The sequence below is a fragment of the Podarcis pityusensis genome (assembly GCF_964106645.2).
Source record: "Podarcis pityusensis genome assembly, chromosome: 2".
NCBI classification, from domain to species: Eukaryota; Metazoa; Chordata; class Lepidosauria; order Squamata; family Lacertidae; genus Podarcis; species Podarcis pityusensis.
In genome coordinates, this window is record NC_138029.1 from 59,461,340 (window position 1) to 59,475,570 (window position 14,231).

The 14,231-nt window shown below is 47.4% G+C and overlaps 1 protein-coding gene across 3 annotated transcripts in view; it reads right to left on the reverse strand.

The window, feature by feature from the left end:
- Positions 1-964: 964 nt before the first annotated feature.
- Positions 965-14,231, reverse strand: part of PITX1 (paired like homeodomain 1) — a 44,223-nt gene continuing 30,956 nt past the window's right edge. For all 3 annotated transcript variants that reach the window (XM_080996350.1, XM_080996352.1, XM_080996351.1), the window contains 2 exons: positions 11,816-12,021; positions 965-2,947 (listed from right to left, as the gene is read on the reverse strand). In XM_080996350.1, coding sequence (XP_080852476.1) covers positions 2,414-2,947; positions 11,816-12,021 — 740 coding nt within the window. In that variant the 3' untranslated portion in view covers positions 965-2,413. The remainder of the gene's footprint in view (positions 2,948-11,815; positions 12,022-14,231) is intronic.

Sequence of the window (14,231 nt, forward strand, 5' to 3'; positions counted from 1 at the left end):
ACCTACTGTTGTACCGTGCTTTTTCTCCAGTATCCATTTTTTCCATCAAGCTGTTGGAAGTCTATGGGGTATATACCAGGAGTATTGTTAGTTAGGTTGGAAAGGGGAGTGTATCCTCTACTTCTCCCCCACAGGAAAGGTTCAAGAGAGGGATGGCTGCTGGTCCACAATCTTCTCACTTTTTTCTGGAAAACTGGCCTCGGATTGTTTCAAAGATTTATTTGGCCAGAAAGGTTGACACAAAAAATGGGATGACTTTATCAAAACTATGTTCAGCTCTTAATTAACCTGCTGACTGTCTCTACCCAAAACTGCAGGCTCCAGCCAGGAGCTCTGATGCTGGAAACATCTCTTTGGAACCTGTAGAGCTTACTTTCTATTAACAAGGGAGTGTAAAAAAACCAAAACCCAACCCTTTCCATTTTCCAGAAATGGAGGAGCAAAAAGCCCTTCTGTTCCTTTTCTTTCTCTTTCTACTTTCTCCCATGTACTTTCTCCGTACATGGGAAAGACCCTGATTTTAAGGGCAAGCCCCATCACTTCAACCAGGAAATCTCTTATTGATTTCATTGTAGTTCACTTCAAAGTTAAGTGCACTGTATTTAATATTGTAGCACTGAGATCACAATCTTGGAAACAATATCACTGGAATCTATGCACTAAATATAGGGGACTAATTCAATGGCTTTGAGGCAAATCCCACGGTAAAGTTCACGGGACTCAATTGCAATGTTCAGTGTCAAAGTTATAGTGATACTTGATCAATTTATGCACAGGCCACTCTTTCACTTGGTCTCATAGCATGTTTACATTTTGGGGCTCATTATATAAGAAGACAAAGGAGGAAAAGCCCACCACTACCAGACTGCAGTATTAAATGTAATATTCAAAATATCCTCTGGGATATTTTCTTTAGATTAGTGGATCTAGACATTAATATAGCTAGAAAGGAAGACCGAAAGCATTTGAAGAGGTTTTTTTTTATTATTATTCCCATGCTCTTAATTTTGAAAAAAAAAATCACAAAAACATAACTTATAAAACAATATATATACTGCATCCTCCACAACAGCATTATTGAAACATCCAGCGTAACGGTTACCACAGGTGGGAATACACTGGGAAAGAAGTACCTTGTGCATTTTATATTACGTTTCTTTGTCATCTACAGGTAATAAGTATTGACAGAAAGAAGCAACAAATATGTCTGCAGGAAAACTTCATATGCGTTTTTAATGCGTATTAATAGTTAAAGATCATATTTATCATTTTCATAGTCATTTTAAGTATTATCTACATTTACATCAAAACACCTTTTTAAGATTTCTTGTTTGGGCTCCTTGCTTTTTGTTCAGAGCTGGAAAAGCAAAGTCACTTTTTCAAACATTTCCCCCAACCTCGAGATTACTATACTCCTTTCCTTTTAAGATGCAGTATCGACATTTCAGGATAGTCCTTTTCCGTATTTTAAACATTTCTGTCCCTAGATTCTCTAGGAGAATTCTTTCTTAATTAAAAAAAGAGCCATTTAAATAAGGATGAACGATAATTTGATTATCAGGGGTAAGACTTTGCAAAGGGGAAGGGCTGGGGGGGCGTTCTGCAAAGTTCCTTTTTAAAGGGAGGCGATTTAAAGAGGGATGTTGGGGGGGGGGGGGAGATACTGCCGTCTTGGGAGGGAATAAACGAGAGAGAGGTAGGAACCTTTTCCAGCCGCTTAGTGCTCGGCATGGCCGGCTCTCCACCACTTTCAGCTAAAGAAACAAATCCCCATCGAGAGTCACTCATGCACGTGGAAAGCAACGCCGCCCACCCGACGGCCAAGCGCAGGGAAAGGCGAAAAGATAAACAGAACCTCCCTGAAGTGGTTGACCCTTGTCAGGATGACATTTGCTCCGCTTGAGAGTTCCCATCTTGCCATTGTCCCGAAGCCCCGCCCCCTCTCACCAGAGTCCCCGCCCCTTGTCCTGAAGCGGCCGGAAAAGCAAGCAAAACCCCACCCCGGAAACCACGCCTCTTCCCCCTCCCACCCTCTACCACAAAAAGCCCCGCCCACGAGCCGCGCATTTCTTCGCTGGCGCGGTTTCTCCCCCCCCGCCCCGCCCCCTCTCCTCCCCGCCGTATTTCCTCGAATAAAGTGGACGCTTAGAAGAGGAAGTCCTGTGCAAGTTCAAGTAAACACGCATACAAAACCCGCATCATCCAGAGGAGAACGAAATACATTGCAACTCATCCCCGTGTTTCAGGGCCGGGCTGGGGCGTCGTCTGAACCCCCGCCTCTCTCTCCTTCTCTCTCTCCTTTCCCGTCGTCGCCGCCGCCGCCGCCCCGCCGCGCCCTTCCTCCTGCGGGGCTCCCCGGGGCCCCTTGGCGCAGCAGCCGCCGCCGCGGTCCCTGTGCGGAGGCGCCGGCCCGTCAGCTGTTGTACTGGCAGGCGTTGAGGGTGGAGCCGGGGCTCTGCAGGCCGCTGTAGCCGAAGTTCGAGTGCTGCTTGGACTTGAGCCTCAGGCTGGCCAAGCTGGAGTTGCAAGTGTCCCGGTAGACGCTGTAGGGCGAGCCCGGCGGGCCGTAGGGGCAGGCGGGCGACGACATGGCCGTGTTGAGCGAGGAGCCGCTCAGGTTGTTGAGGCCGGCGTTGGGCACGCCCGGCACGGCCGAGTGGCCCATGGACGACGGCATGCTCATGGAGGGCAGCGTGCTGGGCGCCGAGAACATGGACTGCGCCGACGAGAGCGGGCTCATGGAGTTGAAGAAGGTGAAGCTCTTGGACGAGAGCGGCGCCGGCGCCAGGCTCTTGGCGTGCCAGTAGTTGGACGGGTAGCCCGCGTACACCTCCTCGTAGGGCTGCATCAGGCCGCTGAACTGCGGCACGTAGCCGCTCTTGCACAGGTCCATCTGCTGGTTGCGCTCCCGCTTCCGCCACTTGGCGCGACGGTTCTTGAACCACACCTGCAAGGGGCGGACAAAGCAGGGCTTAGCAGGGGGCGGCCGGGCTCCACCGACGGCCAAAGCCAGGCACGCCTTTCCCCCACTCACCCACACTCGCGAGGGCAGGAGAAGCGTCATCTCAGGGTCGTGGGGTTGGGCAAAATATTCCAGCGGGCCAGGAGTTGGACTCAGGGATGCCAACTTGAATAAAATATTGGGGGGGGGGGAGGAAGGCAAGTCACACCCCGCATAACTGATAATTGAGCCTGGATAGCTCAGCTGGTCAGAGCGTGGGGCTGATAATGCCAAGGTTGCAACTGTTGCATAGTCCTGCAGTGGTCCCTGAGTTTACTATCTGCAGACGGGCGTTTAATGCTCACAACCAGTTCTATGATTCTATGATCACATGAAGTGGCGCGCACACGCCATTTGAATTGCAATACCCATCAACAGGGGGGGCTCCCTCAAATATTTTAGGGGGGGGCAAAGGACCCCTAGAAGTTGGCTCCTATGGTTGGACTAGATGACACTGGGACATAGCTGTCAACGTTTCCCTTTTTAAAAGGGAAATTCCCTTATTTCGAATAGGATTCCTCGCAAGAAAAGGGGAAAGTTGACAGCTATGCCCTGGGATCCCTTCCAGCTCTTACGATTCTGATTTCAATGGCCTTATTTCCCCTGCGCCCCCCGCCCTTTATTACATGTCACCATTAAGCGGTACAGAAAATAATTAATAATAAGAATAATAGCATAGAGGGTTTCAAAGTTGGCTGCCAGCCCTGCTGCCCTAAAGTACGTCTCCCTGTGGCACCCGCCGCTACGCGGTCGGAGCCTTTTTAATGGGAAGCGCTCAGCAGATGAAACTGAAGGACCCAAGAAGGGTAGCATCAGATTCAAAGTCCGGCTATTCCAGGGATGGCCAGCTGATGGGTGCGCTTCAAGATGCCGCTGGCGTCCACTTCCCATCAACCCTGGCCTTTGCTGATGCTGGCTGGGGCTGACGGGGGTAGACAATATCTGGAGGATACGGCTTTGGCAACGCTGGAGCTAGTTGCGTACTGGCCAGCCCGATGCTTCCGGAAAGCGTCTCCGCTCAGCTGAAGCTCGATTAAGATGCTGTTTAGTTAACAGCTAATATACTGTCTCTCCGTTGTGGCATCTTCATGCCAGGTTATGGAATCACTTGGTGGAATTTCTGGAGGCCTTGCTAAAATGTAGCAGAAAACTACCGTAGAAGTATTCTGCCAAATGCTTTGCAAGGGTGCAACATGGTTAAAAGTCATAGTTGCTTCTGAGCCATTTAGAAAGGAAAAAAGGGACAACCAAAGTAAAGGGAGAAACACTTCGAGCATGTTCAGAATAGCTTTTCTTTCTCTAAAAGAAGAGCTGTCATGTTCAATAGATTTCTGCTATTTCTTTCTCCTTTAATCCCCCAAATATGAAAGAAATCTATGAGTTAATCTACTAGCTTATTGCACGCAAATGCATTGCTCACCTGATCTAGCAATATAACCCTGGCACAAAAAATAGGTTTGGGGCCACCTTGTAAGGACAGCCTATATTAATTCTTAAGTTTATTGAAGTGGATATGGAAGCATGAAGTTTATTTATTTTTAATGGTCTTTCATGTTTTAACTTTGTACGTTGCCTTGATGTTTTATGCTACGATAGTGTCGAAACACTGTTTAGAAATTTAAAAAAAGGATGGCAGAGGGTGACTGGAATGTTAAAAACATGCAGGATCAGCACATTAAACTGTTGTTGATTTTTTAAAATTCTCCACTGTATATAGACACCTATGGGCACTGTATATAGACACCTCCATTTTATGTAGACACCTACCACTCTCTCAGCCCAACTTATGCATTTGATAAAATTAAGCTATTGCCTTTAAAATATTGCACAACAATGTCAGCCTTTAAAACAGGTGTGGGGACCTGTGGCCCTCCAGATATTACAGCTCCCATCATCCCTGACCATTGGCTATGCTGGCTGGGGCTGGTGGCATCCAGCAACATCTGGAGGGCCTTAGGAGTTCCCTGTCCTGGCTTTAAAAGGTGCCATGGTACTTTTGACCGTCTTTTTGCTGCAAGCTAGCATGATTGCTGGTCTGGATTTTTTAAAAAGCTGAACTGTCACTTGCAATATTTCTCATATTCATGCTGCTCCACTCCACTGGGAAAGCTGTTTGTGGATAATCTATTATGCCAGAGAGGCCATTCAGCCTCCCTCCGCCTCCACCTCCACCCCCAGCCCTCCCAAAGGAACAGCTGGAGCTGAAGTCAATTGAGTAGAACCAAGAAGCCAGTAGAGTACAATTTGTTTCTGGGTCTCAGCTAGGGTCCAGTTCCTGTCTCTGGGGAGCAATTATCCTTAAAACTATGGCTGCGAGCCAGTTAAAGAACATTGGCTTTAAGAGGGCTTTTAATTGATTAATCAGCAAATGAATTAAATATAAATAAATATGCCAATTTCCGAAACCTCTGTCTAGGTGCCTTTCTGGGGATACTGAAGAAAATACATTGTCCATCTATTTGTGCCCAGTCTGAACTCATGTCAGATTCTAGATTTCCCTTATCAAGTTTTCCTGCTCTCCTTTAAAAAGCCCTGGAGAAAGTTGTCCTAGGAAGAACACACTGAATTCCGTATCTGCCACCCCTCTCCCAAGCATGATGTCTTTGAGGTTCCATGCAATAAGACATGTAAGCTGTTTTTGTCCTTGCATAAATCCCTTCCTGCAGACTGCTGCTTTGGACGGGCATCAGATCTCTCTCCTCTTGATGATCTGCAAAATTTCAAACCCTCACTCCCTTTCTCTGCAGAGAATTACCTACCCTTGACCATACTCTTGTTGTGATCAGGCCCTGGCTATGGCGGCTGGTCTGCTTTGTCCAATGCTAACGCTTTTAACAAAAAACACACCAAAAACACCCTCCTTACAGATCATAAAAAGTGGGACTGGGCAAGTAGGTTTAAGGTAAACACAGAGCCAACCACCCCCTACATCCTTCGCCTTTCAATGGATGCAGCATCTGCCTTTGCGTTTAATATTCAGAATTTACAGCTTTGCTGCTGGAGAGCAAAAGGAGGCTGGTTGCTCCTGGGGTTTAATGTAAAAAACGGTGAAAGAGGAGGGGGGAGGGACCTGATGCAGATTTGTGGAAAGTGCATCTTTGGGAAATGCTTTGAGTTCCCTTTCATAAAAATCCAGGGCTCAGAGAACAGGAAAAGACACCCAACTCATAACCTGAAGCAGGACACAGCCGGATCTGGTTTAGCGTCCTGTTAAGAGACGGCAGATCTAATGGGGAGGTATGTCTTCCACGTGGTTTCTGCTACAGGTTAAAATATCTTCCCCTCCCTTGGTGGAAAATATCGGCCTCCGGAACTGCCTGTGTTACTGGTGGGTTGTGTGGTCTTTGTACAGGTCCTGGCTAAGGAGAGTCAGGGAAAGAGACGACATCATGTCCACCTGGCCTCTTAGAAAGTGAGCTCTTCCTTCTAACAGAAACCAGTTTTCCTTAAGTAAGGTCCTTCCAAAAAGTGGAATGGTTGCTGTGTCATTCAAGGGGGCCTTTCAGACTCAGGCACCTACTTCAAAATTATGCATGTAGCTGATGCTCATCAGTGTCTGAGTTTAGGGGCAACAAACTCGAATGCTACATTGAGAACAGGAAGGCAAATTGTGAGGGGAAAAGGACCAGGGAGGAGGAAGGATCCGGTGTAAATATAAAAGAGGAAACGAGGAAAGGCCACACACTCAAAACCTGTAATTCATTTTTCAGAAGGTGCTTCCAGACAGGAATTTCCTGAAAATGAGGCTAATAGTTTTAATGATGGCTTCTAGACGTTTGCAAATTAAGGGTGGATTGGCAAAACTGAGTTTTAAGGCTGCTTCTAAATATATATGTGTTATCTACAGAAGGCTGAAGAAGAATTGCAATGAATGGGAATGAATTCCCCGAAATTTTTCCACACCAAATGTTCAGCTTGCCCACACGTCTATTTATTGATTTATCTACCACTTACTTGCCAAAGTGGCTTCTAAGCTGTTTACAAGTATAAGCGCAATCACAAAATTTACTTGGGAGGAAACCTGATTTTTCTGGCTGCCCCTGAAAGGTTAAAAGCGGCATCTGCAAGCGACGTTTTTATTGGTTTGTTTTGTCCAGGTCTCAGTGATTTACGAAGGCCAAAGTGGGATTTCCGAAAACGGCCTTTCTTTTAGATTTGAGCAGAAATAAGGACGGGGCGATTCCAGCCGAATGAAGTCCTAAAAACGGGGCTAGTTCCTAGAGTTTGAGGCTGCAGTCTTACATCTCGCTTAGGGGGAAATTGAACCCGTGGGGAGGGACACCCCTTGGCAAGAATATAGGAAGGTGTCCCTTGCCTTCCAGTGATCCTCAGGTGATCCACTTCGGTGGATCGCGCCAAAACTAGACTAAACTCATCCCTGGAAAAATGCAGCATATTCCCCGTTCTTGCTCATGCTTTGTTTCAGACACACGTCCCATTGACCTCAGGGATACTTGCTCTCGAGTCACTGAGCCTCGGGGTTGCTGCTTAAATTTCCTACACTGCAAAAACGACCCATAGCCCCCTTTTTTTTGCTTGTCACAAGAAGGGCTGCTATTTCGTGCGCAGTTCCCGGGGATTAAGCCGGGATTCACTTATGAGGAGACAGAGCTTGCCTAATTGCATTTTCTGAAATAAATATCAAACCTCTGCGGATTTCCCCGTTCTAATAGCCCGATCCCTAAGCCGGTTAAGTGCCCGTTTATTTATTTATTTGAAAATAAATTAGCGGGGCTTCCTTTGCAAGTGCCACTTGGGGACAGAATATCAGCCTAACAGGGCGATTTAAGCAGACTGAGGAGGAGGTGGCTGAGATCCCATGCAGGCGTGACTTGAGAGTCACACTGGACTTGGTGTGATTTACTCCCGAGTAAAAGTGCATCGGATCCGGCTTCACTGTGGTTTCAAAAACCCCAATACTCCAAGCTGACCTCCAGCGAAGAAAGCAGTTCCCTTAACGTTTTCCCGAGCTGAGTTTAGGCATATACTCCCCGATCGCATCTCCTGCCCCACTGCGGTATACAAGCCCCTTTGGGGTGGTCGCCAGCTGGAGCCCATGATGACGCGGTTTTAAGAGGATGCAACGCATAACCATTGAACTGAATGGGCGTCTTGACATTCGCTTCCGCCCACTGTAGTTATGTCGCAAACTATCCTCAGCGCGGATTAAACGCACCCGCAGCTCTGGCGCTAGAAGGATTCATTCTCCCCACAGTGTAAGGAAGTATCCTGGGCTCATAAATGGGAGGTGGGGGTGGAAGAGGAGAAACAGAGAAAGAAAAGAGGGCGGAGAGAGAACCTCCAAAAAAGTCCAATAAACTAAAAATCCAAAGTTAAAAACAAGCAAAGAGAAAGTCTAATAAAATACTAATCCTCTCCCTACGGCAAGATATTTTTTCCTACCAGTTGGGGCAGGAAAAACTTTTAAAACAAACAAACAAACAAACAAACAAACAAACAAACAAACAACAGAAACAGCCTCTTCAGTTGTAGGCAAGAGAGGCGTAAGAGAACATCTCTGTACTGATTTAGGACTATAATGATTTGTTGACTTGGGAGCCCAATGCAACTGGCCCTGGTAGCCGAGTTTACTCGGCGGATCCTGTCCGTGCTGCGCTAGAGATTCCGACCTACGCACAGGCTTGGAAGTCGCGGATCCTTTGATTTCAACGAAATCTCTTGAAGCGAAAGTGTGCTTTGGGGTGTGTTAGAGCTACAAGTTAGGAAAGATATTAATAATCAATATATCCTCTCCTGCCACCCTCAACATTCCCACACCCACAAGGCCCAGTCCATATAAAGTCAACACCAATGGGATTGTTACTCCGATCCCGAACACTGAATTTGTAGTTTCTTTAATTCCAGGGGAACTTAGCGTTTTAGGGCCACGCGCTTGAAATGAACTCTCACCGAAAGCGGGTTGGGCACAGTCAGGGAGACGGAGCCATCCGCTTAAAAAAACCAGTTTTGTGAATCAGGCTGTTGGCGTTCAAACAATATGTACACGAATATAAGGAAGGGGTGGCCAAAACAAAGCGAAACAAAACAAACCGCACAGGAAATGGGGCCTTTTATATATGGTTCCCTGCTGGTTTTAGGGATTTTGCACAGCTCTCTCTAACACACACAGAGCACCCTCAGCGCAACATATCAAATGGCATTTCATTTCGCCGGGATTTACTTTCACGCAGTGGGCACGATCCAGCAACAAACCCTAACTATGTTTAACTGAGAAGTCCGACTGAGCGCTATGTAATTCACCCTTGCGGATTATGTTTCCTGGGGAGAGTTAAGCAGGTACTTGGCTAGGCCGCTGAATTCAATGTGACCTTCCAGGCCAAAGCAGTGCATTGTTGCTTGGAATTAAGTCTCAGTGAGATCTGGTGAACCTGAACCCACAGCAATGCACCTTTCTGAAGTGCTTATTTTGGGCTGGATCGTGTCCAGTGTTCTCCTTCAGGGCACTCCAGGACAAGCCTCTTAATTTATTTTAAATCTCCGCTTTCTGCAATAATTTCAGTACAGCGCGCAAATGCTACGTTCTGTCCAGCCAGCGCCATTCACAATGCCCAGCACGTGCAAACGAGCGGCCCTTGCCTTCTCCTACATTACCTAAAGGCGCGGTGTGGTCGCTCCCCTACGCAGAATGCGTAGACGCCAGAATGTGGGCCGGCGCTCTACAGAGGGCTAAAAAAACGAGGCATTTCAGAGGGTGTCTCCTATTCTTTCCCGCCTCTGGTTTGTTTAAATATGCTTAAACTTAGAGCTGAAGTGCACGGCTCTGTCCTGGACGTGTCTCCCGGTCTCACTGACCAAGTTAGCTGCAGTCTACCATCTAAGGAAATGCGCCAAGGAAACGCCGCGCAAGCGAAGCACCACCCAATGAAAGCGGCCGGGGCCAAGACTCCCCTGGAGGGAAAAAGAAACCCACAAGTTCCTCACTTCTAGATCAGACGGCACAATTGTTTTTGTTTTGTTTTGAAAGATCCCTTCATGGCCCCACGAAAAAGAGCGCATTCAAAAAGGCTTTCTACCCGGATGCCTGGGCTCCCTCTCTCTCCACCCCCCCCCCCCCAGCAATCGCCCGAAGAGAAAATAGATTTCCTGCTTGGTATTAAATGGCTGCATTTAATTAATGCAGGGGAGAACAGTAAATTCTGAAAGATGGCTCTCCTGGCCAAGACCCGCTTTTCCCATGCTACGGAAAAGGACAATGATCTGGGGCGGCCTCAATGATCTCAAGATTATTATTTGTTTACGGCCCAATCCTGGGCATGTTTACTCGGTTGAGCTTGCTCCTTAACGATCGTAGGATTGCGCCTTCAGCAGTGCAATGGAGCAGTGATTTTGTTTTAAATAAAGCCTCGCCCGCGTTTCTGGAGGCCTGTCTCTCTAGCGGCTTTAAAGGGCCAACGACGCGCCAGGAAGGGCGCCTTTCCACTGCCGCCTTCTCTACCCCTGGGCCCGGGAGGCCCCAGACGCCTCGGAAGGGCTCGGGGCTGCTTGGATCCTGCACTCTGCGGATCCTGATTTTCTGTGGGAAATCACCTCTGATGCTCCTCCGGGGAACTGGCTCCAGCCCTGTGGTCGCGGCCTGAACTCGCCCCGGGATTTCCCCTCCGCCGGGAGCCCGACGCGCAAAGTTTGTTGCGCGTGGATTCTTTGGTCCTCAGGCGCCCAAGTGAGGCCCGATCCCTCACCTCTTTAACTGTGCGCCATGCACGTTTTCACTGGGTTTTGCTCCCCAAATCGCAGTCTCCCCGACCCCCACAACCCTTGGCGTATAGGGTGCTTCCTCGGATTTCCTAAAGCAGGCTTGGAGCTGGAGCTTAGCCGAGTCCACTCAGAAGTAAATCCCGTTTGGTTTCTTACTCCCGAGTAAAGCTGAGGCCGCTTGCCTGCGAGCCCGTTGCTTGGGAATAAGCAGCGAGGCGCGCGTCTAAGGAGTGAGTTGCGCGGCTCCTACACAACATTCGACGGGGCCTTTCTCCTCCATGCTACCCAACTCTGTGCACGTTTATTCTGAAGCAAGTCTCGCTGTCCTCGGTGGGACTTCCTTCCGAGCAAGTGGGAATATAGGGCTGCAAAAATTACCTTGGTTAAGGAGATGGCAAGCACAGAGCAGGTCAGGCCCAGCTCAGCCTTGTTTTCCTGCATGGAATTATGCATTTTGCTGCCTTCAGTACTGTAAAGCAGATTCCCCCATTCCTGAAATACTGCCTCTTTTTTCACTACGAAGGAGCTAATTCTAACTACAAGCTATAGAACTTCCCTTCTCTTTCTGTAGATCTTCCTAGCATAAGGTGATATCGACCAGAGATGGCTTAGGATCTGTAAAAACAAAGCACCCTTGGACAGTCCCACCAGCGCCAGATCCCCCGGATCTCTTTCTCATCTTCCAATAACGGGCGCTTCCTCTTAACCGCCTCCTGCCCCAGTGGCTCCCTCTCCTCGGATTTCACCTGGGACTCCTCTATTTGGTAGACCGGTGTCTAAATAAGGCTCGAGGCTGCGCTCCTCTCGGCACAGGCGCACCTACCCGGGAGGAGAAGGCCGCGCTACCTCTGGAACAAACTTACTTGGAAGTCCGTCCCCTGGGACGCGCACATGGGGGGGGGGGGGCTTACTTCCGAGAAAAGCTGTTTCTCAACCTGGGCTCCATCCGCGCCCGGCCAAGAGGCGGGAGGGCCCAGGGGAGTTGGCGCTGGGCTCTTACGGGCTGCCTCGGAGTTGTCTTCAGGCAGGCCTGGGAAGTGGCTGGGTTGGTTAACCCTGGGAGGCGGGCGCCCGAGGAGAGAGCGGAGCGTGGCTCACCCTGACTCGGGGCTCCGTGAGGTTGGTCCACACCGCGATCTCCTCCCTCATGCTCATGTCCGGGTATCGGTTCCTCTGGAAAGTGGCCTCCAGCTCCTGCAGCTGCTGGCTGGTGAAGTGCGTCCTTTGCCGCCTCTGCTTCTTCTTCTTCGCCGGGTCATCTACGTTCCCGTCGTCGCTTTTCTGCACGCCGCTTCGCTCCTTTTCTGCAAAGGCAAAGGGCCGGGCATAAGGAGGCGAAAGAAAGAATTACAATTAGAAAGGGCGGGGGGGGGGAATAGAAATGCCCAAACTGCTTCTCCTAACTCCCCAGCCCAAGTCATTGCCACCAAACTCTCCTTCGGAAAGGAATCTGAATGAGGTCTGGATTTGTAGCCCAAATCTTCCTCCAATGAATCTTTGCACAGCACAGCAGCGAAAGCTCCTGGACTGAAACCATCGCGTCTGCTTTAGAAAGCCTCATCAAACACAACCCAGAATCAAGGATTTTCCATTACAAAAGCAAAGGCCAATCAAGCACGGATCCTGACCTAGTCTTCCTTTTACGCAAATGACAACAGAATTTTTTTGTTTTTGTTTTCATAATGGACTTTAAGAGATTCAAGGTGGGAAAAACATTTCTTAAAAAGGCGTGGGAAACCTTTACAGGCCATTTCTTTGGGCACTTTTTAAAGGTCTCTAAAAGCAATGAAGAATTCACATCGATTTTGTTGTTGTTGTTTTTGGATATTTTCCTAGCAGGCACCAGGACACAAAATATACTCCCCACAAGGGGAAAGTTTGAATTTACTTAACCCGAAAACGAAGCCTTTCACACAACTGGATTAAATTTCTACTTTGGGAATTTGGATTCTGACAGTCAAATGATTTTTCAGTTAGGTAAAATTTAGAGCCTTATTTTTTTATGGTTCCTTAAATAAAGGAAAACAACAACAGCAAAAACAAAATACATTTGATCCCACCTACACCTTTCAAAAATGGAAATTATATGAATTATTTTCAGTTTCGAAGTGCACACACAATTTAAGGCAAAACATAATACCTGCTAGTTAGTTACAATACAGCATGTACAACTGGTACAAGCTTCTATTGGCACATTACATCAAGACCGGGGCTTCACTCTACGACCCTCTGAAGTCAATGAAGGAAGACTTCGAGGGCAGGAGCTCCATTGACTTCAACGGGCAAAATTTAATCATATTCTGAACTCTGCCTGACATCCATAGGACTTTCAAGATGTCATAGGTATGCGCCCTGGAGTGCAAGTATCCTCGCCTTCAGTTGACTAGCTTCCGAATAAATACGCACAGGATCGTGCTGCCTGGGCAGTGATTAAATATATTGCCCTTTGCTGGTTCGATGTCTCCATATTTTTATTCCTGCTTAATAATATTAGTATATCTACTTAAATTATACAACGTTCATTTTATAGCAATGCATACTACAATGGGGCGAGGGGCGGCGGCGGCGGAGAAATCTTATGGCTTCTTACTTCTTTATAAGCAATATAAGAGGAAATACCTAGGCAGGTCAATTTGATTTCAGTGAATTTCGTGGTTCACCGGAACTATGGTGCTAACATATTAATGTAGTAGAAACATATTTCAGACCGGCAAACTTTTTCTATCATGCAGCACGATCATCTACTTGTTTACTCAAGAGAAAATCCCAGAGTCCTATTGGGACTTGCTCCCAAGGGGTTGCCTCCTAAGGTGATGCTTTGAGATCACTAATCATTTCGTCTTAACTGAAGCTATTCAGCTTGCAATCCCTGGCAGCAAATATTAACCACTGAACCCAGCGGCACTTTCTTCCGAGTAGAAACGTTTAGGGTTGGGTTACCAGTGGTCTGTTTTTCTGCATCGATATATTCGTTCCTTATTGCAGAGCCACTCCAATTTTACGGGCCTGCAAACCGGTTTTTAAACTCATATTTTACGAAGTATTTTATCAATAGCAATAGACACGTGCGTTAACCGATGATGATGCGTTGCGCGTGTCTATCGTAGTATGCAAACAGGAGTCCATGTGCAAATCTTTTCAGGTGGGATTATGTGTACTCCACACATAATCGACTATGCAAACGAAGCAAATATTATGAAAACCACCCATTTTACTCGACAACGCTTTTTAAAAAAGTAACATCCTCAAAATAATTGCAGTAAGTTTTAAAATAAAGGGACTATGGATCTCAGCCATAGGCTGTTGTGTGTGTGTGTGCAGAATAAGAGCGATTTTGTTCTCACGTACATAAACTTTGCTTTTTTTTTTTTTTTTTTAACAAGCTGATGTATAACAACATTATTTGAAGTCCCAGTGCTATGGCATTGACTTAGGATCGTCACCTTCTAATTTCTCTATGTATTGAAACGCACAAATTGTAATTGAATCCGTGCGTAAATATATGTACAACACA